We start from the raw sequence: 27171 nt of genomic DNA, 5'->3' as shown, positions 1-27171 counted from the left end.
CTTGTTCTCACACTGAACAATTTCTCCTTCAACTCCTCTCACTTCCTCCAAATAAAAGGTGTGGCTATGGGTACCCGCATGGGCCCCAGCTATGCCTGTCTCTTTATGGGGTATGTGGAACATTCCTTGTTGCAGTCCTACTCCGGCCCCCTTCCACAACTCTTTCTCCGGTACATCGATGATTACTTCGGTGCCGCTTCATGCTCTCGTCAGGACTTGGAAAAATTTATTAATTTTGCTTCCAATCTCCACCCCTCCATCATTTTCACGTGGTCCATCTCTGACACTTCCCTTCCCTTCCTTGACCTCTCTGTCTCAATCTCTGGTGATAGACTGTCCACCAATATCCATTACAAACCCACCGACTCCCACAGCTATCTCGACTACAGCTCCTCACACCCCGCTTCCTGTAAGGACTCCATCCCATTCTCTCAATTCCTTCGCCTCCGTCGCATCTGTTCCGATGATGCTACATTCAAAAACAGTTCCTCTGACATGTCCTCCTTCTTCCTTAACCGAGGTTTTCCACCCACGGTCGTTGACAGGGCCCTCAACCGTGTCCGGCCCATCTCCCGCGCATCCGCCCTCACGCCTTCTCCTCCCTCCCAGAAACATGATAGGGTCCCCCTTGTCCTCACTTATCACCCCACCAGCCTCCGCATTCAAAGGATCATCCTCCGCCATTTCCGCCAACTCCAGCATGATGCCACCACCAAACACATCTTCCCTTCAGCCCCCTTATCGGCATTCCGTAGGGATCGCTCCCTCTGGGACACCCTGGTCCACTCCTCCATCACCCCCTACTCCTCAACCCCCTCCTATGGCACCACCCCATGCCCACGCAAAAAATGCAATACCTGCCCCTTCACTTCCTCTCTCCTCACCGTCCAAGGACCCAAACACTCCTTTCAAGTGAAGCAGCATTTCACTTGCATTTCCCCCAACTTAGTCTACTGCATCCGTTGCTCCCAATGTGGTCTCCTCTACATTGGAGAGACCAAACGTAAACTGGGCGACCGCTTTGCAGAACACCTGCGGTCTGTCCGCAAGAATGACCCAAACCTCCCTGTCGCTTGCCATTTCAACACTCCACCCTGCTCTCTTGCCCACATGTCTGTCCTTGGCTTGCTGCATTGTTCCAGTGAAGCCCAACGCAAACTGGAGGAACAACACCTCATCTTCCGACTGGGACTTTACAGCCTTCTGGACTGAATATTGAATTCAACAACTTTAGGTCGTAAGCTCCCTCCCCCATCCCCACCCCCTTTCTGTTTCCCCCTTCCCCTTTTTTTTTTCCAATAAATTATAAAGATTTTCCTTTTCCCACCTATTTCCATTATATATAAAAAAAAAACCACTAGAGCTATACCTTGAGTGCCCTACCATCCATTCTTAATTAGCACATTCGTTTAGATAATGTCACCAACTTTAATTTTAACACCTATGTGTTCTATTGTACTATTGTCGTTGACATCTTTTGATGATCTGCTTCTATCACTGCTTGTTTGTCCCTACAACCACACACCCCCACCCCCCGTCCACCTCTTTGTCTCCATATCTCTCCGCCCCCCACACACACACCTTAAACCAGCTTATATTTCAACTCTTTCTTGGACTCGAATGCAAGTTCTGTCGAAGGGTCATGAGGACTCGAAACGTCAACTCTTTTCTTCTCCGCCGATGCTGCCAGACCTGCTGAGTTTTTCCAGGTAATTCTGTTTTTGTTTTGAAAGGAACCTCAGTTTGAATTCGTAAGATAAAATATGTTTTGCCTGGTGTCTATTTATGTCTATGGATTATTGTTGCCTGAGGGAAGATTGCCTGGAAGTGATTAATTTGGGGATTTATTTAATAAGTTATTATGGTAATAATTTGTAGACATGTGTATGTGTTTAATACCTTGTTAAATTAATAAGTGTTTAATTTAATTTATATAAAAAACCTCGGGAGGTTTAGTGGTTTCATTTCTGAATTCAGAGCTGCATCTCAAACATACCAATTGAAAAATAGGTTATGACAGTTGTTTAAAGTTTCCCTCTAAGATTTTAAATAACTCAGCCTTTAGCAACTGCTGTGTCATAACAGTACACACTGCTGCCACTGTGCGTTGGTGGTGGAGTGAGTGAATACTTGTGGATGGAATGGGACACGGCAGCTCACTCTGTACTGGTGCTGCTGAGCCATTCAAGCGGGCTGCTTTGTCCTGGACTGTGTCAAGCTTCTTGAGTGTTGTGGGAGCTGCACTCATCCAGGCAAGTGGAGAGTATTCCATCACACTCCTGACTTGTGCCTTTTAGATGGTGGACAGGCTTTGGGGAGTCAGGAGATGAGTTACTTGCTGCAGAATTCCCAGGCTCTGACCTGTTCTTGTAGCCACAGTATTTATATGGCTAGTCCAGTTCAGTTTCTGGTCAATGGTAACCCCCAGGATGTTGATAGTGGGAGATTCAGTGATGGTAATGCCATTGAATGTCATGGGGTGATAGCTAGATTCTCTCTTTATGGAGATGGTCATTGTCTGACACTTGTGTGATAAGGATGTTATTTGCCACTTGTCAGCCCAAGCCTGGATATTGTCCAGGTCTTGCTGCATTTGGACATGGACTGCTTCAGTATCTGAGGAGTCACAAATGGTGCTGAACATTGTGCAATCATCAGTGAACATCCCCACTTCTGACCTTATGATGGAAGGAAGATCATTGATGAAGCAGCTGAAGATGGTTGGGCCAAGGACACTACCCTGAGGAACTCCTGCAGTGATGTCCTGGAGTTGAAATGACTGACCTCCAACAACCACAACCACCTTCCTTTGTGCTAGGTATGACACCGACCAGCGAAGAGTTTTCCCCAATTCCCACTGACTCCAGCTTTGCTCGAGCTTCTTGATGCCACACTTGGTCAAATGCTGCCTTGATGTCAAGGGCAGTCACTTTCACCTCAAGAGTTCAGCTCTTTTGTCCATGTTCGAATCAAGGTGTAATGAGGTCAGGAGCTGAGTGGCCCTGGTGGAACCCAAACTGGGCATCAGTGAGCAGGTTATTGCTAAGCAAGTGCAGCTTGATAGCACTGCTGATGACCTCATCCATTATTTTACCAATATTTAAGAGTAGAATGATGGGGCGGTAATTGGCTGGGTTGGATTTGTCCTGCTTGTTGTGTACAGGACATACCTGGGCAATTTTCTACATAGCCGGGTAGATGCCAATGTTGTAGCTGTACTGGAACAGCTTGGCTAGGGGCCCAGCAAGTTCTGGAGCACAAGTCTTCAGTACTATTGCTGGAATATTGACAGGGCCCATAGCCTTTGCACTATCCAGTGCCTTCAGCTGTTTCTTGATATTACATGGAGTGAATTGAATTGGCTGAAGACTGGCATCTGTGATGCTGGGGACCTCCGGAGGCCAAGATGGATCATCCACTCGGCGCTTCTGGCTGAAGGTTGTAGCAAATGCTTCAGCCTTATCTTTTGCATTGATGTGCTGGGCTCCTCCATCATTGAGGATGGGGATATTTGTGGAGCCTCCTCCTCCAATGAGCCATTTAATTGTCCATCACCATTCACAACTGGATGTGGCAGGACTGCAGAGCTTAGATCTGATCCGTTGGTTGTGGGGTTGCTTAGCTCTGTCTGTCAATTGCTATTTATGCTGTTTGACATGCAAATCGTGCTGTGTTATAGCTTCATCAGGTTGACATCTCATTTTTAGGTATGCCTGGTGCTGCTCCTGGCATGCCCTCCTGCACTCTTCATTGAACCAGGGTTGATCCGCTGGCTTGATGGTAATGGTAGAGTGGGGGATATGTTGGGCCATGAGGTTACAGATTGTGTTTGAGTACAATTCTGCTGCTGCTGATGGCCCACAGCACCTCATGGATGCCCAGTCTTGAGTTGCTAGATCTGTTCAAAATTAGTTTCGCCATTTAGCACAGTGGTAGTGCCACACAACACGATGGAGGGTGTCCTCAATGTGAAAGCAGGACTTTGTTTCCAGAACGACCGTGTGGTGGTCACTCCTACCGATACTGTCATGGACAGATGCATCTGTGGCAGGCAGGTTGGTGAGGATGAGGTCAAGTATGTTTTTCCCTCTTGTTGGTTCCCTCACCACCTGGCACAGACCCAGTCTAGCAGCTATGTCCTTTAGGACTTGGCCAGCTCGGTCAGTAGTGGTGCTACTGAGCCACTCTTGGTGATGGACATTGAAGTCCCCCACCCAGTGTACATTCTGCACCCTTGTCACCCTCAGTGCTTCCTCCAAGTGATGTTCAACATGGAGGAGCACTGATTCATCAGCTGAGGGAGGGCGGTATGTGATAACCAGCAGGAGGTTTCCTTGCCCATGTTTGACCTGATGCAATGATACTTCATGGGGTCCAGAGTCGATGTTGAGGGCTTCAGGGCAACTCCCTCCCGACTATATACCTCTGTGCCACCACCTCTGCTGGGTCTGTCCTGTCGGTGGGACAGGACATACTCAGGGATGGTGATGGTGGTGTCTGGGACATTATCTGTAAGGCATGATTCCGTGAGGATGACTATGTCAGGCTGCTGGAGGGCTTGGCAGGGTCGACAGGGCTGAATTTGCCGTTGTTGTTTCCAATGCCTAGATCGATGCCGGGTGGTCCGTCCGGTTTCATTCCTTTTCACTGACCTTTTAGCAGTTTGAACAACTGAGTGGCTTGCGAGGCCATTTCAGAGGGCATTTAAGAGGCAGCCACGTTGCTGTGGTCTGGAGTCACAAGTAGGCCAGACCAGGTAAGGACAGCAGATTTCCTTCCCTAAAGGACATTAGTGAACCAGATGGGTTTTTACAACAATCGACAATGGTTTCATGGTCATCATTAGAATTTTAATTCCAGAGGGACAGGGAGAAGATGGGTTTGAGGGACAGGGAGAAGGTGGGTTTGAGGGACAGGGAGAAGGCGGGTTTGAGGGACAGGGAGAAGGCGGGTTTGAGGGACAGGGAGAAGGCGTGTTTGAGGGACAGGGAGAAGGCGGGTTTGAGGGATAGGGAGAAGGTGGGTTTGAGGGACAGGGAGAAGGTGGGTTTGAGGGACATGGAGAAGGTGGGTTTGAGGGACATGGAGAAGGTGGGTTTGAGGGACATGGAGAAGGTGGGTTTGAGGGACAAGGAGAAAGTAGGTTTGAGGGACAAGGAGAAGGTGGGTTTGAGGGACAGGGAGAAGGTAGGTTTGAGGGACAGGGAGAAGGTAGGTTTGAGGGACAGGGAGAAGGTAGGTTTGAGGGACAGGGAGAAGGTAGGTCACTAACCTCACAGGCCACTTTCAGCCATTTAAGGCGGCACATTTCCCCAGTGAACGGTCCGAATGCCACTTTCTCCCAGTTGAAGTGTGACTCGGTGGTTTTGTACTTCATGCAGTCCCCCTCCGGGATCAGGCTCTTTATCCGATCCAATAAACACAGCAGATCCTCTTTACTCCATAAATCTGGAAGAATCCAGGCAGCGATTAATATCCAGCTCTGACGGACACAGCTCATAGGAACAGGAGGAGGCCATTCAGCCCCTCGAGCCTGTTCTGCCATTCAATAAGATCATGGCTGATCTGTATCTTCCCCTTGTCTACCTTGGTTCCATAATTCTTAATCTCCTTACCTAACAAAATGTATCAATCTCAGCTTTGACATTTTTATTGACTCCCAGCCTCAACAGCTTTTCTCGGAGGAGAGAGTTCCAGATTTCCATTCCCCTTTGTGTGAAAAAGTGCTTCCTGACATCACCCCTGAACAGCCTGGCTTGAATTTTAAGGTTCTTCCACTTGTTCTGGACTCCCCACCCCACCAGAGGAAATAGTTTATCTCTCTACCATAGATTCGAGTTCAGTCCATCAGTGGTGAGCAGTTAATATATGGGTTGAGCATAAATCCAGAAACAGAGAATTCTGCTGCTGCACCCAATGTTCTCCCAGAGAGGCGAAGCCCAGAACTAAATTCATAACATTAGGTATTTCAAAAGGAAATTGGACAGAAGAATAAAAGGGCAATGGACAAAGAACAGGGGAATGGGATTGAGAGGGAGAGAGCTCGGAGAGAGAGAGAGAGAGAGAGAGAGGGAATAGGACTAAGAGGAGAGAGAGAAAGAGAAGGGGAGAGAGAGAGGGGGAATTGGACTAAGTGGGAGAGAGCTCAGAGAGAGAGAGAGAGAAGAAATGGAACTGAGAGGGAGAGAGAGGGGGGAGGGACTGAGAAGAAGAGCATTCAGAGAGAGAGGGAATGGGTCTGAGAGGGAGAGAGCTCAGGGCGAGAGAGAGAGAAAGGAGAAATGGGACTGGGAGAGGATTCAGATTGAGAAGAAAAGGGGCTGAGAGGAGAAAGCTCAGAGAAAGATAGAGAGGGAATGGGATTGAGATGGAAAGAGTTCAGAGACAGAGAGAGAGAACAGGACTGAGAGGAGAGAACTCAGAGAGGGAGGGAACGGGACTGAAAGTGAGAGCTGAGAGAGAGGAACAGGGAGGACAGTGAGAGCTGAGAGAGAGAGAGAGAGAAAACAGGACTAAGAGGAGAGAACAAAAACAAAAACAGAATTACCTGGAAAAACTCAGCAGGTCTGGCAGCATCGGCGGAGAAGAAAAGAGTTGACGTTTCGAGTCCTCATGACCCTTCGACAGAACTTGAGTTCGAGTCCAAGAAAGAGTTGAAATATAAGCTGGTTTAAGGTGTGTGTGTGGGGGGCGGAGAGAGAGAGAGACAGAGAGGTGGAGGGGGGGGTGTGGTTGTAGGGACAAACAAGCAGTGATAGAAGCAGATCATCAAAAGATGTCAACAATAATAATACAAAAGAACACATAGGTGTTAAAGTTAAAGTTGGTGATATTATCTAAACGAATGTGCTAATTAAGAATGGATGGTAGGGCACTCAAGGTATAGCTCTAGTGGGGGTGGGGAGAGCATAAAAGATGTTAAATAAATAAATAAATAAATAAATAAAATTTTTCTCTTTCCCTTTTTTTTCTTTTTCTCTTTTTATAATGGAAATAGGTGGGAAAAGGAAAATCTTTATAATTTATTGGAAAAAAAAGAGAAAAGGAAGGGGGAAACAGAAAGGGGGTGGGGATGGGGGAGGGAGCTCACGACCTAAAGTTGTTGAATTCAATATTCAGTCCGGATGGCTGTAAAGTGCCTAGTTGGAAGATGAGGTGTTGTTCCTCCAGTTTGCGTTGGGCTTCACTGGAACAATGCAGCAGGCCAAGGACAGACATGTGGGCAAGAGAGCAGGGTGGAGTGTTAAAATGGCAAGCGACAGGGAGGTTTGGGTCATTCTTGCGGACAGACCGCAGGTGTTCTGCAAAGCGGTCGCCCAGTTTACGTTTGGTCTCTCCAATGTAGAGGAGACCACATTGGGAGCAACGAATGCAGTAGAATAAGTTGGGGGAAATGCAAGTGAAATGCTGCTTCACTTGAAAGGAGTGTTTGGGTCCTTGGACGGTGAGGAGAGAGGAAGTGAAGGGGCAGGTGTTGCATCTTTTGCGTGGGCATGGGGTGGTGCCATAGGAGGGGGTTGAGGAGTAGGGGGTGATGGAGGATTGGACCAGGGTGTCCCGGAGGGAACGATCCCTACGGAATGCCGATAGGGGGGGTGAAGGGAAGATGTGTTTGGTGGTGGCATCATGCTGGAGTTGGCGGAAATGGCGGAGGATGATCCCTTGAATGCGGAGGCTGGTGGGGTGATAAGTGAGGACAAGGGGGACCCTATCATGTTTCTGGGAGGGAGGAGAAGGCGTGAGGGCGGATGCGCAGGAGATGGGCCGGACACGGTTGAGGGCCCTGTCAACGACCGTGGGTGGAAAACCTCGGTTAAGGAAGAAGGAGGACATGTCAGAGGAACTGTTTTTGAAGGTAGCATCATCGGAACAGATGCGACGGAGGCGAAGGAACTGAGAGAATGGGATGGGGTCCTTACAGGAAGCGGGGTGTGAGGAGCTGTAGTCGAGATAGCTGTGGGAGTCGGTGGGTTTGTAATGGATATTGGTGGACAGTCTATCACCAGAGATTGAGACAGAGAGGTCAAGGAAGGGAAGGGAAGTGTCAGAGATGGACCACGTGAAAATGATGGAGGGGTGGAGATTGGAAGCAAAATTAATAAATTTTTCCAAGTCCCGACGAGAGCATGAAGCGGCACCGAAGTAATCATCGATGTGCGGAGAAAGAGTTGTGGAAGGGGGCCGGAGTAGGACTGCAACAAGGAATGTTCCACATACCCCATAAAGAGACAGGCATAGCTGGGGCCCATGCGGGTACCCATAGCCACACCTTTTATTTGGAGGAAGTGAGAGGAGTTGAAGGAGAAATTGTTCAGCGTGAGAACAAGTTCAGCCAGACGGAGGAGAGTAGTGGTGGATGGGGATTGTTCGGGCCTCTGTTCGAGGAAGAAGCTAAGGGCCCTCAGACCATCCTGGTGGGGGATGGAGGTGTAGCGGGATTGGACGTCCATGGTGAAGAGGAAGCGGTTGGGGCCAGGGAACTGGAAATTGTTGATGTGACATAAGGTGTCAGAGGAATCACGGATGTAGGTGGGAAGGGACTGGACAAGGGGAGAGAGAAGGGAGTCAAGATAACGAGAAATGAGTTCTGTGGGGCAGGAGCAAGCTGAGACAATCGGTCTACCGGAGCAGTTCTGTTTGTGGATTTTGGGTAGGAGATAGAAACGGGCCGTCCGAAGTTGGGCGACTATCAGGTTGGAAGCTGTGGGAGGGAGATCCCCAGAGGAGATGAGGTCAGTGACAGTCCTGGAAACAATGGCTTGATGTTCAGTGGTGGGGTCATGGTCCAGGGAGAGGTAGGAGGAAGTGTCTGCGAGTTGACGCTCAGCCTCCGTGAGGTAGAGGTCAGTGCGCCAGACAACAACAGCACCACCCTTGTCAGCGGGTTTGATGACAATGTCAGGGTTGGACCTGAGAGAATGGAGTGCAGTAAGTTCAGAGAGAGACAGGTTAGAATGGGTGAGAGGAGCAGAGAAATTAAGACGACTAATGTCGCGCCGACAGTTCTCAATGAAAAGATCAAGAGAAGGTAAGAATCCAGAGGGAGGGGTCCAGGTGGAGGGAGAATATTGGAGATGGGTAAAAGGATCCGCTGAACTGGGAGAGGACTCCTGCCCAAAGAAGTGAGCCCGGAGACGAAGACGGCGGAAGAAGAGTTCAGCATCATGCCGAGCCCGAAATTCATTGAGGTGAGGGCGTAAGGGTATGAAACTAAGTCCTTTTCTGAGCACTGAACGTTCAGCATCGGAGAGGGGAAGGTCAGGGGGTATAGTGAATACACGGCTGGGGTTGGGACTGGAAGAAAGGGTGGGGACGGAGGGACAGGCCGGGGTGGAGGGTCCTGGATGGGTGTTGGTGTCGATGAGTTGTTGGAGCTTGCGTTCCTTAGCACTTGAGAGAAAGAGAAAAAGTTTCTTGTTGAGGCGTCGGATGAGCCGAAGGATAAAATGAAACTGGGGGCACGCGCAGCTTTGAAAAAGGGTACGGCGGTGCTGCTGGAGGGAGAGGTTGAGTGTGTTCATATGGCGGCGCATGGCACTGAGTGTGGATCTCAGAATGTGACTCCTCTCACTTCCTCCAAATAAAAGGTGTGGCTATGGGTACCCGCATGGGCCCCAGCTATGCCTGTCTCCTTATGGGGTATGTGGAACATTCCTTGTTCCAGTCCTACTCCGGCCCCCTTCCACAACTCTTTCTCCGGTACATCGATGATTACTTCGGTGCCGCTTCATGCTCTCGTCGGGACTTGGAAAAATTTATTAATTTTGCTTCCAATCTCCACCCCTCCATCATTTTCACGTGGTCCATCTCTGACACTTCCCTTCCCTTCCTTGACCTCTCTGTCTCAATCTCTGGTGATAGACTGTCCACCAATATCCATTACAAACCCACCGACTCCCACAGCTATCTCAACTACAGCTCCTCACACCCCGCTTCCTGTAAGGACCCCATCCCATTCTCTCAGTTCCTTTGCCTCCGTCGCATCTGTTCCGATGATGCTACATTCAAAAACAGTTCCTCTGACATGTCCTCCTTCTTCCTTAACCGAGGTTTTCCACCCACGGTCGTTGACAGGGCCCTCAACCGTGTCCGGCCCATCTCCTGCGCATCCGCCCTCACGCCTTCTCCTCCCTCCCAGAAACATGATAGGGTCCCCCTTGTCCTCACTTATCACCCCACCAGCCTCCGCATTCAAGGGATCATCCTCCGCCATTTCCGCCAACTCCAGCATGATGCCACCACCAAACACATCTTCCCTTCACCCCCCTTATCGGCATTCCGTAGGGATCGTTCCCTCCGGGACACCCTGGTCCACTCCTCCATCACCCCCTACTCCTCAACCCCCTCCTATGGCACCACCCCATGCCCACGCAAAAGATGCAACACCTGCCCCTTCACTTCCTCTCTCCTCACCATCCAAGGACCCAAACACTCCTTTCAAGTGAAGCAGCATTTCACTTGCATTTCCCCCAACTTATTCTACTGCATTCGTTGCTCCCAATGTGGTCTCCTCTACATTGGAGAGACCAAACGTAAACTGGGCGACCGCTTTGCAGAACACCTGCAGTCTGTCCGCAAGAATGACCCAAACCTCCCTGTCGCTTGCCATTTTAACACTCCACCCTGCTCTCTTGCCCACATGTCTGTCCTTGGCTTGCTGCATTGTTCCAGTGAAGCCCAACGCAAACTGGAGGAACAACACCTCATCTTCCGACTAGGCACTTTACAGCCATCCGGACTGAATATTGAATTCAACAACTTTAGGTCGTGAGCTCCCTCCCCCATCCCCACCCCCTTTCTGTTTCCCCCTTCCTTTTCTCTTTTTTTTCCAATAAATTATATAGATTTTCCTTTTCCCACCTATTTCCATTATAAAAAGAGAAAAAGAAAAAAAAGGGAAAGAGAAAAAAAAATATTTATTTTTTTTTTTACATCTTTTATGCTCTCCCCACCCCCACTAGAGCTATACCTTGAGTGCCCTACCATCCATTCTTAATTAGCACATTCGTTTAGATAATATCACCAACTTTAACTTTAACACCTATGTGTTCTTTTGTATTATTGTTGTTGACATCTTTTGATGATCTGCTTCTATCACTGCTTGTTTGTCCCTACAACCACACCCCCCCCTCCACCTCTCTCTCTCTATCTCTCCGCCCCCCACACACACACCTTAAACCAGCTTATATTTCAACTCTTTCTTGGACTCGAACTCAAGTTCTGTTGAAGGGTCATGAGGACTCAAAACGTCAACTCTTTTCTTCTCCGCTGATGCTGCCAGACCTGCTGAGTTTTTCCAGGTAATTCTGTTTTTGTTTTTGTTTTGGATTTCCAGCATCCGCAGTTTTTTTGTTTTTAACTAAGAGGAGAGAGTTCAGAGAGAGAGAGGGAATGGGACTGAGATGGAGAGCTGAGAGAGAGAGCGAATGGGACTGGAGGGGAGAGAGCTCAGTGAGAGAGAGAGGGAATAAGACTAAGATGCAGAGCTGAGAGAGAGAGAGAGAGAATGGGACTGAGGCGGAGAGAGTTCAGAGAGAGAGAATGGGACTGAAAGTGAGAGCTCAGGGAGAGAGAGGGCATGAGGAAATGGGTGTGGGGGGCAGATTTTAAAGGATGATGTCTTGAGTTATTGCTCTAGCCAATTCTCCAGCCCCTCGAGTCTGGGAACCTTGAACTCTCTCCTGAGTCTATCGTCCTCCCTCCGCACCCATCTCGTGGATTGTGAAGGTGAATCTTACCGGCCTCTTCCTTGATGGTGATGGTCTGGACAGAGGTGGAAATCACCGAGGCTCCGTTCATGGTGTTGATTGTTCCCACTCTCCTCACACCTTCTACCTAAAGGCTGTAAGAATCAGCAAAGCAGAGCAAAGTTAACTGAGAGCTGGTAAAAGCACCCTCAAACAGAGTACCCCTATGGCTCCACTGTTTATTAACCCTGTTGGCAGTTGGTGATTCATCTCCAAGAACCTTCCAGCACACACTCAGGGATTAGAGCAATTTAACCAACAGCTGCAGAAATTAATGGGACTGAAAGTAGATAAATCCCCGGATCTGATGATCTACATCCCAGAGTGTTGTAAGAGGTGGCTGTAGAGACAGTAGATGCATTGGTGATCTTTCAAAATTCTCTCGATTCTGGAATGGTTCCTGCAGATTGGAAGGTAGCAAATATAACCGTACTATTTAAGAAATGAGGGAGAGAGAAAATGGGGAAAGACAGGCCTGTTAACCTGACTTCAGTTGAAGGAAAAATATTACAATCTGTTCTAAAGTATGTGACAACTGAGCACTGAGAAAATAATGGTGAGATTGGGCAGAGCCAACATGAATTTATGAAAGGGAAATCATGTTTGACAAACCTGGAGTTTTTCGAGGAGTAGCTGAGGTAAGGGGGAACCAGTGGATGTGGTGTATCTGGAGTTTCAGAAGGTTTTCGATAAGGTCCCACACAGGAGGTCATTTAAACAAAATTAGAGCACGTAGGATTGGGGATAACATACTGGCAATGATTGAGAACTGGTTAAAAGACAGAAAACAGAGAGCAGGAATAAGTGGGTCGTTCTCAGGGTGGCAGGCTGTGACTAGTGGGCTACCACAAGGATCAGTGCTTGAGACCCAGATGTTCACAATCAATACCAATGATTTGGATGTGGGAACCACATGTAATATTTCCAAGTTTGTTGACACAAAACCAAGTGGGAATGTGAGTTGTGAGGAGGATTCAGGGAGATTTAGACAGACCAAGTGATTGGTGGAATATAATGCGGAAAAATATGAAGTTATCCACTTTGTGGAAAAAACTGAAATGTAGAGTATTTCTTAAATAGTGAGAGATTGGGAAGTGTTGATGTCCAAAGGGACCTGGGTGTCCTTGTTCATGGGTCACTAAAAACTAACATGCAGCAAGCAATTAGGAAGGCAAATTGGATGCTGGCCTTCACCGTAAGGGGATGTGAGTACAGGAGTAAAGATGTCACTTGCTGCAATTGTATTGAGCTTTGGTGAGACAGCACCTGGGCCTGAATTTTACGCTTGGCAGGCGCATGCTGTTGGCAGTCCCAGGGCTGATCGGGAAACAGACCCCCGACCGCGATCGGCCCAACACCACAATTTCACACTGGCCGGCCAATTAAAGCCAGCCCAGCCTGAAACGCAGCTTCCCAATGGTCAGGAAGGGCCAGGAGGGGGTGGGGCCTGTCGGGCACTGGGTCCAATGACGACCCGGTGGGCGGTTTAAAAGTGACAGAGACAACCCCTCGAAGGCTGCTGGGGAAGATTCATATTCTGCGTTCTGGAGGCAGAAGCGATGGCCTCAACAGCAGCTGGAGACGCCAGCGGGTGGGCAGGTTGGACGAGTGCCTCATGGTGCCTCTGGAGGAGCTGGCTGCCAGGAGAAGGGCAGGACTGGCTGTTAAATATTCCTGGATAGAAAGTGTTCAGGAAAGATAGGAAAGGAAGAAAAGTGGGATGGGCTGGCCGTATTGATTAAGGAGAGCACTGTCGTTACCAGAAATGGCAGGAGGAGGCCTCCGCACCAGACAGAAAAAGCTTGGGGGGAGGTGCACCTGGGTGCAGTGCCGCAAAAGGTTGAATGAGCTGCTGTGCCCGAGAAGGGTGAGTACCCTGCTGGCATGGATCAGTGTAGTGAAGTGTTACGGTCTGGCTGTCTCCCCGTGGAGCTCAGGGGTGTTAGAGTCTGAGTGCCGACTGTCGCTGACGCTGGAGCTGGCCAAGGGGCTGAGTCCTGGCTGCTGGGACTGAGAGTCTTGTGGCTCGAGGGCCACGACTCGGATTTGCCCTGTGAGCTGTTCCTCAGCTGGGATCGGCCAGGCTGCAATGGGGCTGCAGGTAGAGAGTGCACTCATCAATGCTCCTCTGTCCTTTCAGGAGAAAACGAGCCATATAACCAATTTGAGATGTCACGGACATGGGGAGGACTGTCAAACCTGCTAATATTGACCAGATTTGAGCTGGAAACCCTGGAACTGGAGAGCAGCCACTCTCCTCGTTCATCTCGTGCTGGAGAGGCCAGGGTGTCAGAGGAAGGTAAGAGTGCGGTGCGCAGAGGTGAGAGTTTTGGATTGTGCAAACATTCTAGTGTCGCCTCTTCATTGATGGGAGCCTCAAACCTGGAGTCCCCATGGATCTCTGACAGACAATGGCACCGTAATGTGGATCATTGTCTCACCAGGGTGGCTGGCACACACAGTGACAGTGTGATGACTTTAACTAATGACATGTCCTTGTTCAACCTTAGATTTACCAGCAGGCACTCGTTCACAGGGCCCTGAAGAGCCACCCCTGATGCCAGGGAACCGCTGGGCTTCAGCTGTACCCGCGTGGCTGGTCCAGTTCAGTTTCTGGTCAAAGGTAACCTTTAGGATGTTGACAATGGGGGATTCAGTGGTGGTAATGCCATTGAATGTCAAGGAACAATGGTTAGATTCTCTCTTGTTGGAGACGGTCATTGCCTGGCACTTGATGTGATATGACTTTCACTTGTGCCTTGTCAGCCCAAACCTGGATATTGTCCGGGTCTTGCTGCATTTGAACATGGAACACAAACAGATCAACCATGATCTTATTGAATGGCAGGGCAGAGAGGCTGAATAGCCTATTTGTGCTCTAATTTTGTATGTTCGTATGTTAGTAAGGTGGGCTCAGTATAACAGGGAAAGTAATTAAAGTCTAAATCAGGGTTACAGTGCATGTATGCGAGAGTGTGGAGTGTGGTAAATAAGACTGCTGAGTTACAGGCACAGATTTCCATGTGGAAATATGATGTTGTGGTGATAACAGAGACCTGGCTCAAGGAAGGGCAGGACTGGCTGTTAAATATTCCCGGATACAAAGTGTTCAGGAAAGATAGGAAAGGAAGAAAAGTGGGAGGGGGATGGCTGTATTGATTAAGGAGAGCATTGCAGAGCTGGAGAAAGAGGATGTCCCAGAGGGATCAAGGACAGAACTTATTTGGCTAGAGCTAAGGAACAAAAAGGTGCGATCACATTGCTCATCATAATCTATAGGCCACCAACTGGTGAGAAGGATGTAGAGGAACAAACTTGGAAGGAAATTACAGAGAAGGGCAAAAATTATAGCGTTTTTTTTAATCAGGGATAGAATTAATAGTCACATGAAAAAAACGTGAGTTGATTAGGAAGAATCTTAAGGGAAAATCATGTTTAACTAACTTGCCAGAGTTTTTTTGAAGAAGCAACAGAGAAGGTTTGATGAGGGTAATGCTGTTAATGTGGTGTACATAGACTTTCAAAGGGCATTCAATACAGTGCCACACAACAGACTTGTGAGAAAAGTTATAGTCTATGGAATAAAAGGAACAGTAACAATGTGGATACAAAATTGGCTGAGTAATAGGAAGCAGAGAGTAATGGTCAATGGATATTTTTTGAGCTGGAGAAAGGTCTGTAGTGGAGTTCCCCGTAGGGTCATTATTGAGACCTTTACTTTTCCTGATAACATATTAATGATCTAGGTTTTGATGTGCAGGGGACAATTTCAAAGTTTGTGGATGATACGAAACTTGGAAGCATTGTAAACTATGAGGAGGACAGTATAGAACTTCAAAAGGACATAGACAAGTTGGTGGAGTGGGCAGATAGGTGGCAGATGAAGTTCAATGCAGAAAAGTGTGAGGTGATTCATTTTGGTAGGAAGAACATGGAGAGACAATATAAAATAAGGGGCACAATTCTAAAGGAAATGCAGGAACAGAGGGACCTGGGTGTATCTGTGCATAAATCATAAAGGTGGCAGGACCAGGTGGAGAGAGCAGTCAATAAAATATACAGTATCCTGGCCTTTATTAAGGAACACATAGTAAAGAGCAAGGCAGTTGTGCTGAATTGGTGTAGAAGACTACTTAGACTTCAGCTGGAGTATTGTGTACAATTCTGGGCACCATGCTATAGGAAGGATGCAAATGCATTGGAGAGAGTGCAGAAGAGGTTTACAAGAACGTTTCCAGGGATGAGAAACCTTAGTTATGAAGATGGATTGGAGAGGTTGAGACTGTTTTCCTTGAAGAGGAGAAGGCTAAGAGAAGATTTGATAGAGATGTTCAAATTCATGAGGGGGCTGGACAGAATAGATAGGGAGAAATTGTTCCTGCTCCTAAAAGAATCGAGAATGAGATGGCACAGGTTTAAATTGATTTGTAAAAGAAGCAAATAAGATGTGAGGAAAAACATTTTTCACACAGTGAGTGGTTCAGGTCTAGAATGCACTGCCTGGGAGTGTGGTGGGGGCAGGTTCAGTCGAGGCGTTCAAGAGGGCATTAGATGATTATTTTAAATGGAAACAAGGTGCAGGGGTACAGGGAAAAGGCAGGAGATTGGCACTGAGTCAAAATGCTCATTTGGAGAGCCCATGCAGACATGATGGGCAGAATGGCCTCCTTCAGCATCGTAATAATTCTGTGATTCTTTCATGGAACGTGACCATTGCTGGCAAAGCCAGCATTTGTTGCCCATCCCTAATTGCCCTTGAACTGAGTGGTTTGCTTGGCCTTTGCAGAGGGCATTTAAGAGTCAACCACATTGCTGTGAGTCTGAAGTCGCTTGTGGGCCAGACCAGGTAAGGATATTCCCACAAAGGGGAAAGTCAGAGCAAATAAATCCAGAGCTCCCTGGATAACAGAAGGGATGGAGGTAAAGATAAAGCAGAAAAAGTGTGCTTATGTCAGATGGATAATACAACTGAGAACCAGGCTGAATATAGAGGGGAATTAAAAAAAACCAAAAAGAAAAGTAAAGAGAGAGTATGAGAAGACAACATAAAATCTAACATAAAAGGAAATCCTATAGTTTTCTATTGACATATAAATGGAAAAGGGTGGTAAGAGGAGGAGTAGGGCTGATTAGTGACCATAAAGAGGATTTACACATGGAGGTAAGGGCAGGGCTGAGGTATTCAATGAATACTTTGGACCTGCCTTTACAAAGGAAGAAGGTGCTGCTCTGGTCATGGTGAAAGAGGACACTTGAAGGATTTAGAATTGATAAAGAGGAGGTATTAGATAAGCTATCTGTACTGAAAGTCGATAAGGCACCAATACCAGATGAGATGTATCAAGAATACTGACGGACACGACAGTAGAGGCACTGGCCATAATTTTTCAGTCTTCCTTAGACTCGGGGATGGCTCCAGAGCACTGGAGAATTGTAAACATTTTACAGCCTTGTTCAAAAAAGGGTGTAAAGATAAGCCCAGCAACCACAGGCTAGTCAGTTTAACTTTGATGGTGGGGAAACTTCTACAAATGATAATTCAGGACTGTTTTCCTTGGAGAAGGTTGAGAGGGGATTTGATGGAGGTAATCAAAATCATGAAAAGTCTGAACAGTGTAGGTAGAGAGAAACTGCTCCCATTGGTGGAAGGATTGAGAGTCAGCAATTTAAGCACAGATTTAAGTTAACCGGCAAAGGAAGCAATGAAGACACAAGAGAAACTTTTCATGCAGCGAGTAGTTAGGATCGTGAATTCACTCCCTGAGAGTGCAATAGAGGCAGATTCAACTGAGGTATTCAAAAGGAAGTTGGATCATTATCCATAAAGGAAAAATTTGCAGGGGTACAGGGAAAAGGCAGGGGTGCAGCACTAGGTGAATTGGTCCTCCAAAGAGCCAGCACAGGGACGGTGGGCTGAATGGCCTCCAACTGTGCTGCATCCATTCATTATTTCTATTCTATGAATCTTCCACCAATGAGGCTGCTCATGTCCAAGCAGGGATTCCACGATCAGGAGGATGAATACTTGCTGACCGAGGGACACCAAGGCTAATTGTAGCCTTTCAATAATAGGTCTGAAGACAATCCTGGAACCCTGTGAACAGTCTGACAAGAACCAGACCAGGTATTTATCCAGCAGGAATTCGGTAAAGAGCCAGGCAGACTGGGAAAGAGGGCAGAAACTCCAATGATTGGCCGTAAAACTGGAATAGGCTGCACCAAGCATCAGTTATGGTTCAGTTAATTGCCACCAAGTCACAGAATTCTGGGTTCAAGTCCCACAGCTTATGCTGAGGGAGCGCAGCATCATCCGAGGGTCGGTGCTGAGGGAGAGCCTCATCGTCCGAGGGTCGGCACTGAGGGAGAGCTGCACTGTCCGAGGGTCGGCGCCGAGGGAGAGCTGCAATGTCTGAGGGTCGGCGCTGAGGGAGGGTGGCATCGTCCAAGGGTCAGTGCCGAGGGAGTGCCGCATTGTCTGAGGGTCGGCGCTGAGGTAGAGCAGCACCCTCCAAGGGTCGGTGCTGAGGGAGAGCCGCACGGTCCGAGGGTCGGTGCCGAGGGAGAGCCGCACGGTCCGAGGGTCGGTGCCGAGGGAGAGCCGCACGGTCCGAGGGTCGGTGCCGAGGGAGAGCCGCACGGTCCGAGGGTCGGTGCCGAGGGAGAGCCGCACGGTCCGAGGGTCGGTGCCGAGGGAGAGCCGCACGGTCCGAGGGTCGGTGCCGAGGGAGAGCCGCACGGTCCGAGGGTCGGTGCCGAGGGAGAGCCGCACGGTCCGAGGGTCGGTGCCGAGGGAGAGCCGCACGGTCCGAGGGTCGGTGCCGAGGGAGAGCCGCACGGTCCGAGGGTCGGTGCCGAGGGAGAGCCGCACGGTCCGAGGGTCGGTGCCGAGGGAGAGCCGCACGGTCCGAGGGTCGGTGCCGAGGGAGAGCCGCACGGTCCGAGGGTCGGTGCCGAGGGAGAGCCGCACGGTCCGAGGGTCGGTGCCGAGGGAGAGCCGCACGGTCCGAGGGTCGGTGCCGAGGGAGAGCCGCACGGTCCGAGGGAGAGCTGCACCGTCTGAGGGAGAGCTGCACTGTCAGCGATGCCATTTTTCAGATGAGATGTTAAACCGAGGCCACATCCGTAGACGCGGGCGGGTGTAAAAGATCCGGAGTCGCTGATTCAAACCCGGGAGGGGGGCGGACACGGTCCAGTCACATTGCTGTTAGTGGGATCTTGCTGTGCACACAGCTGTTGCCCCATTGGCTCCGGGACCTCCTGAGGTTGGGAAAGGCGCTATAAAAATGCAGCTGTGTCACTGTCCAGACCCCGGGTCAGGCTCCAGCCACAGGAGGAGACCGAGTCCCTCTCTCAGGAGAGACCCAGGCTTCACTCGGGCCTCCGCCTCCCTCCAGGCCTGAGGCCGGCGACAGGTCCTCCAGGCCGGGGACAAACTGCAGCCGAGTCCGCGGCTTCCGGGGGCCTCGGGCCGCGCGGCTGCCAGGCCGGACCCCCGGACACCGGACTCCGGACCCCGGCCTCTCCCCGGACCCCGGACCCCGGCCTCTCCCCGGACCCCGGACCCCGGCCTCTCCCCGGACCCCGGCCTCTCCCCGGACCCCGGACCCCGGCCTCTCCCCGGACCCCGGACCCCGGCCTCTCCCCGGACCCCGGACCCCGGCCTCTGCCCGGACCCCGGCCTCTCCCCGGACCCCGGCCTCTCCCCGGACCCCGGACCCCGGCCTCTGCCCGGACCCCGGCCTCTCCCCGGACCCCGGCCTCTCCCCGGACCCCGGCCTCTCCCCGGACCCCGGACCCCGGCCTCTCCCCGGACCCCGGACCCCGGCCTCTCCCCGGACCCCGGACCCCGGCCTCTCCCCGGACCCCGGCCTCTCCCCGGACCCCGGACCCCGGCCTCTCCCCGGACCCCGGACCCCGGCCTCTCCCCGGACCCCGGACCCCGGCCTCTCCCCGGACCCCGGACCCCGGCCTCTCCCCGGACCCCGGCCTCTCCCCGGACCCCGGACCCCGGCCTCTGCCCGGACCCCGGCCTCTCCCCGGACCCCGGCCTCTCCCCGGACCCCGGACCCCGGCCTCTGCCCGGACCCCGGCCTCTCCCCGGACCCCGGCCTCTCCCCGGACCCCGGCCTCTCCCCGGACCCCGGACCCCGGCCTCTCCCCGGACCCCGGACCCCGGCCTCTCCCCGGACCCCGGACCCCGGCCTCTCCCCGGACTCCGGACCCCGGCCTCTCCCCGGACCCCGGCCTCTCCCCGGACCCCGGACCCCGGCCTCTCCCCGGACTCCGGACCCCGGCCTCTCCCCGGACCCCGGCCTCTCCCCGGACCCCGGCCTCTCCCCGGACCCCGGCCTCTCCCCGGACCCCGGCCTCTCCCCGGACCCCGGACCCCGGCCTCTCCCCGGACCCCGGACCCCGGCCTCTCCCCGGACCCCGGCCTCTCCCCGGACCCCGGACCCCGGCCTCTCCCCGGACCCCGGACCCCGGCCTCTCCCCGGGCCTCACCTGCTGGAAGCCGCGCTCCGACCGCCAGTGAGTGAAGCGGCTCCGCCCCGGGCCCGATCCCGCCGCCGCCGCCACAGAGGGAGGGGAACTGAGCAAATACCCAGCGGCTTAATCCATAGGATCCCTCAGCTATAGTGTGAATATATCATTATACACCATATAGATTCTCTAATCTATAGTGTGAATATATCATTATACACCATATAGATTCTCTAATCTATAGTGTGAATATATCATTATACCCCATATAGATTCTCTAATCTATAGTGTGAATATATCATCATACCCCATATAGATTCTCTAATCTATAGTGTGAATATATCATTATACCCCATATAGATTCTCTAATCTATAGTGTGAATATATCATTATACCCCATATAGATTCTCTAATCTATAGAGTAAATATATCATCATACCCCATATAGATTCTCTAATCTATAGAGTAAATATATCATCATACCCCATATAGATTCTCTAATCTACAGTGTGAATATATCATTATACCCCATATAGATTCTCTAATCTATAGTGTGAATATATCATTATACCCCATATAGATTCTCTAATCTATAGAGTAAATATATCATCATACCCCATATAGATTCTCTAATCTACAGTGTGAATATATCATTATACCCCATATAGATTCTCTAATCTATAGTGTGAATATATCATTATACCCCATATAGATTCTCTAATCTATAGTGTGAATATATCATCATACCCCATATAGATTCTCTAATCTACAGTGTGAATATATCATTATACCCCATATAGATTCTCTAATCTATAGTGTGAATATATCATTATACACCATATAGATTCTCTAATCTATAGTGTGAATATATCATTATACACCATATAGATTCTCTAATCTATAGTGTAAATATATCATTATACCCCATATAGATTCTCTAATCTATAGTGTGAATATATCATTATACCCCATATAGATTCTCTAATCTATAGTGTGATAATATCATTATACCCCATATAGATTCTCTAATCTATAGTGTGAATATATCATTATACACCATATAGATTCTCTAATCTATAGTGTGAATATATCATTATACACCATATAGATTCTCTAATCTATAGTGTGAATATATCATTATACCCCATATAGATTCTCTAATCTATAGTGTGAATGTATCATTATACCCCATATAGATTCTCTAATCTATAGTGTGAATGTATCATTATACACCATATAGATTCTCTAATCTATAGTGTGAATATATCATTATACCCCATATAGATTCTCTAATCTATAGTGTGAATATATCATTATACCCCATATAGATTCTCTAATCTATAGTGTGAATATATCATTATACCCCATATAGATTCTCTAATCTATAGTGTGAATATATCATTATACCCCATATAGATTATCTAATCTATAGTGTGAATATATCATTATACCCCATATAGATTCTCTAATCTATAGTGTGAATATATCATTATACCCCATATAGATTCTCTAATCTATAGTGTGAATATATCATTATACCCCATATAGATTCTCTAATCTATAGTGTGAATATATCATTATACCCCATATAGATTCTCTAATCTATAGTGTGAATATATCATTATACCCCATATAGATTCTCTAATCTATAGTGTGAATATATCATTATACCCCATATAGATTCTCTAATCTATAGTGTGAATATATCATTATACCCCATATAGATTCTCTAATCTATAGTGTGAATATATCATTATACCCCATATAGATTCTCTAATCTATAGTGTGAATATATCATTATACCCCATATAGATTCTCTAATCTATAGTGTGAATATATCATTATACCCCATATAGATTCTCTAATCTATAGTGTGAATATATCATTATACCCCATATAGATTCTCTAATCTATAGTGTGAATATATCATTATACCCCATATAGATTCTCTAATCTATAGTGTGAATATATCATTATACACCATATAGATTATCTAATCTATAGTGTGAATATATCATTATACCCCATATAGATTCTCTAATCTATAGTGTGAATATATCATTATACCCCATATAGATTCTCTAATCTATAGTGTGAATATATCATTATACCCCATATAGATTCTCTAATCTATAGTGTGAATATATCATTATACCCCATATAGATTCTCTAATCTATAGTGTGAATATATCATTATACCCCATATAGATTCTCTAATCTATAGTGTGAATATATCATTATACCCCATATAGATTCTCTAATCTATAGTGTGAATATATCATTATACCCCATATAGATTATCTAATCTATAGTGTGAATATATCATTATACCCCATATAGATTATCTAATCTATAGTGTGAATATATCATTATACACCATATAGATTCTCTAATCTATAGTGTGAATATATCATTATACCCCATATAGATTCTCTAATCTATAGTGTGAATATATCATTATACCCCATATAGATTCTCTAATCTATAGTGTGAATATATCATTATACACCATATAGATTATCTAATCTATAGTGTGAATATATCATTATACCCCATATAGATTCTCTAATCTATAGTGTGAATATATCATTATACACCATATAGATTCTCTAATCTATAGTGTGAATATATCATTATACACCATATAGATTCTCTAATCTATAGTGTGAATATATCATTATACACCATATAGATTCTCTAAACTATAGTGTGAATATATCATTATACACCATATCGATTCTCTAATCTATAGTGTGAATATATCATTATGCACCATATAGATTCTCTAATCTACAGTGTGAATATATCATTATATCCCATATAGATTCTCTGATCTATAGTGTGAATATATCATTATACAGCATATAGATTCTCTAATCTATAGTGTGAATATATCATTATACAGCATATAGATTCTCTAATCTATAGTGTGAATATATCATTATATCCCATATAGATTCTCTAAGCTATAGTGTGAATATATCATTATATCCCATATAGATTCTATAAGCTATAGTGTGAATATATAATTATACAGCACATAGATTCTCTAATCTATAGTGTGAATATATCATTATACACCATATAGATTCTCTAATCTATAGTGTGAATATATCATTATATCCCATATAGATTCTCTAATCTATAGTGTGAATATATCATTATACACCATATAGATTCTCTAATCTATAGTGTGAATATATCATTATACACCATATAGATTCTCTAATCTATAGTGTGAATATATCATTATACACCATATAGATTCTCTAATCTATAGTGTGAATATATCATTATATCCCATATAGATTCTCTAATCTATAGTGTGAATATATCATTATATCCCATATAGATTCTCTAATCTATAGTGTGAATATATCATTATACACCATATAGATTCTCTAATCTATAGTGTGAATATATCATTATACACCATGTAGATTCTCTAATCTATAGTGTGAATATATCATTATACACCATATAGATTCTCTAATCTATAGTGTGAATATATCATTATACACCATATAGATTCTCTAATCTATAGTGTGAATATATCATTATATCCCATATAGATTCTCTAATCTATAGTGTGAATATATCATTATACACCATATAGATTCACTAATATATAGTGTGAATATATCATTATACCCCATATAGATTCTCTAATCTATAGTGTGATAATATCATTATACCCATATAGATTCTCTAATCTATAGTGTGAATATATAATTATAAACCATATAGATTCTCTAATCTATAGTGTAAATATATCATTATACACCATATAGATTCTCTAATCTATAGTGTGAATATATCATTATACACCATATAGATTCTCTAATCTATAGTGTGAATATATCATTATACCCCATATAGATTCTCTAATCTATAGTGTGAATATATCATTATACCCCATATAGATTCTCTAATCTATAGTGTGAATATATCATTATACCCATATAGATTCTCTAATCTATAGTGTGAATATATCATTATACCCCATATAGATTCTCTAATCTATAGTGTGAATATATCATTATACCCCATATAGATTCTCTAATCTATAGTGTGAATATATCATTATACCCCATATAGATTCTCTAATCTATAGTGTGAATATATCATTATACCCCATATAGATTCTCTAATCTATAGTGTGAATATATCATTATACCCCATATAGATTCTCTAATCTATAGTGTGAATATATCATTATACCCCATATAGATTCTCTAATCTATAGTGTGAATATATCATTATACCCCATATAGATTCTCTAATCTATAGTGTGAATATATCATTATACCCCATATAGATTCTCTAATCTATAGTGTGAATATATCATTATACCCCATATAGATTCTCTAATCTATAGTGTGAATATATCATTATACCCCATATAGATTCTCTAATCTATAGTGTGAATATATCATTATACCCCATATAGATTCTCTAATCTATAGTGTGAATATATCATTATACCCCATATAGATTCTCTAATCTATAGTGTGAATATATCATTATACCCCATATAGATTCTCTAATCTATAGTGTGAATATATCATTATACCCCATATAGATTCTCTAATCTATAGTGTGAATATATCATTATACCCCATATAGATTCTCTAATCTATAGTGTGAATATATCATTATACCCCATATAGATTCTCTAATCTATAGTGTGAATATATCATTATACCCCATATAGATTCTCTAATCTATAGTGTGAATATATCATTATACCCCATATAGATTCTCTAATCTATAGTGTGAATATATCATTATACCCCATATAGATTCTCTAATCTATAGTGTGAATATATCATTATACCCCATATAGATTCTCTAATCTATAGTGTGAATATATCATTATACCCCATATAGATTCTCTAATCTATAGTGTGAATATATCATTATACCCCATATAGATTCTCTAATCTATAGTGTGAATATATCATTATACACCATATAGATTCTCTAATCTATAGTGTGAATATATCATTATACCCCATATAGATTCTCTAATCTATAGTGTGAATATATCATTATACCCCATATAGATTCTCTAATCTATAGTGTGAATATATCATTATACCCCATATAGATTCTCTAATCTATAGTGTGAATATATCATTATACCCCATATAGATTCTCTAATCTATAGTGTGAATATATCATTATACCCCATATAGATTCTCTAATCTATAGTGTGAATATATCATTATACCCCATATAGATTCTCTAATCTATAGTGTGAATATATCATTATACCCCATATAGATTCTCTAATCTATAGTGTGAATATATCATTATACACCATATAGATTCTCTAATCTATAGTGTGAATATATCATTATACCCCATATAGATTCTCTAATCTACAGTGTGAATATATCATTATGCCCCATATAGATTCTCTAATCTATAGTGTGAATATATCATTATACACCATATAGATTCTCTAATCTATAGTGTGAATATATCATTATACCCCATATAGATTCTCTAATCTATAGTGTGAATATATCATTATACCCCATATAGATTCTCTAATCTATAGTGTGAATATATCATTATACCCATATAGATTCTCTAATCTATAGTGTGAATATATCATTATACCCCATATAGATTCTCTAATCTATAGTGTGAATATATCATTATACCCCATATAGATTCTCTAATCTATAGTGTGAATATATCATTATACCCCATATAGATTCTCTAATCTATAGTGTGAATATATCATTATACCCCATATAGATTCTCTAATCTATAGTGTGAATATATCATTATACACCATATAGATTCTCTAATCTATAGTGTGAATATATCATTATACACCATATAGATTCTCTAATCTATAGTGTGAATATATCATTATACCCCATATAGATTCTCTAATCTATAGTGTGAATATATCATTATACACCATATAGATTCTCTAATCTATAGTGTGAATATATCATTATACCCCATATAGATTCTCTAATCTATAGTGTGAATATATCATTATACCCCATATAGATTCTCTAATCTATAGTGTGAATATATCATTATACCCCATATAGATTCTCTAATCTATAGTGTGAATATATCATTATACCCCATATAGATTCTCTAATCTATAGTGTGAATATATCATTATACCCCATATAGATTCTCTAATCTATAGTGTGAATATATCATTATACCCCATATAGATTCTCTAATCTATAGTGTGAATATATCATTATACCCCATATAGATTCTCTAATCTATAGTGTGAATATATCATTATACCCCATATAGATTCTCTAATCTACAGTGTGAATATATCATTATACCCCATATAGATTCTCTAATCTATAGTGTGAATATATCATTATACACCATATAGATTCTCTAATCTATAGTGTGAATATATCATTATACCCCATATAGATTCTCTAATCTATAGTGTGAATATATCATTATACACCATATAGATTCTCTAATCTATAGTGTGAATATATCATTATACCCCATATAGATTCTCTAATCTATAGTGTGAATATATCATTATACCCCATATAGATTCTCTAATCTATAGTGTGAATATATCATTATACCCCATATAGATTCTCTAATCTATAGTGTGAATATATCATTATACCCCATATAGATTCTCTAATCTATAGTGTGAATATATCATTATACCCCATATAGATTCTCTAATCTATAGTGTGAATATATCATTATACCCCATATAGATTCTCTAATCTATAGTGTGAATATATCATTATACCCCATATAGATTCTCTAATCTATAGTGTGAATATATCATTATACCCCATATAGATTCTCTAATCTATAGTGTGAATATATCATTATACCCCATATAGATTCTCTAATCTATAGTGTGAATATATCATTATACCCCATATAGATTCTCTAATCTATAGTGTGAATATATCAT

At 44.9% G+C, this 27171-nt stretch overlaps 2 protein-coding genes across 5 annotated transcripts in view; both read right to left on the bottom strand.

Annotated features, from left to right (window-relative positions):
* The window catches only part of LOC121279294 (nucleolar transcription factor 1-like), a 164309-nt gene extending 143933 nt beyond the window's left edge, over positions 1–20376 (bottom strand). For all 4 annotated transcript variants that reach the window (XM_041190432.1, XM_041190430.1, XM_041190431.1 and 1 more), the window contains exons 1-3: positions 20250–20376; positions 11739–11842; positions 5273–5448 (exon numbers count right to left, since the gene is read on the bottom strand). In XM_041190432.1, coding sequence (XP_041046366.1) covers positions 5273–5448; positions 11739–11799 — 237 coding nt within the window. In that variant the 5' untranslated portion in view covers positions 11800–11842; positions 20250–20376. The remainder of the gene's footprint in view (positions 1–5272; positions 5449–11738; positions 11843–20249) is intronic.
* The window catches only part of LOC121278871 (collagen alpha-1(I) chain-like), a 139745-nt gene continuing 131689 nt past the window's right edge, over positions 19116–27171 (bottom strand). The window contains exon 2 of the mRNA XM_041189329.1: positions 19116–20337. Within this exon, the coding sequence (XP_041045263.1) occupies positions 19116–20337 (1222 nt within the window). The remainder of the gene's footprint in view (positions 20338–27171) is intronic.

Source organism: Carcharodon carcharias, chromosome 6 (assembly GCF_017639515.1).
Source record: "Carcharodon carcharias isolate sCarCar2 chromosome 6, sCarCar2.pri, whole genome shotgun sequence".
Classification (NCBI taxonomy): domain Eukaryota; kingdom Metazoa; phylum Chordata; class Chondrichthyes; order Lamniformes; family Lamnidae; genus Carcharodon; species Carcharodon carcharias.
Note: the sequence above shows the minus strand (reverse complement) of the source record. Positions and strands in the feature narration are given on the sequence as shown.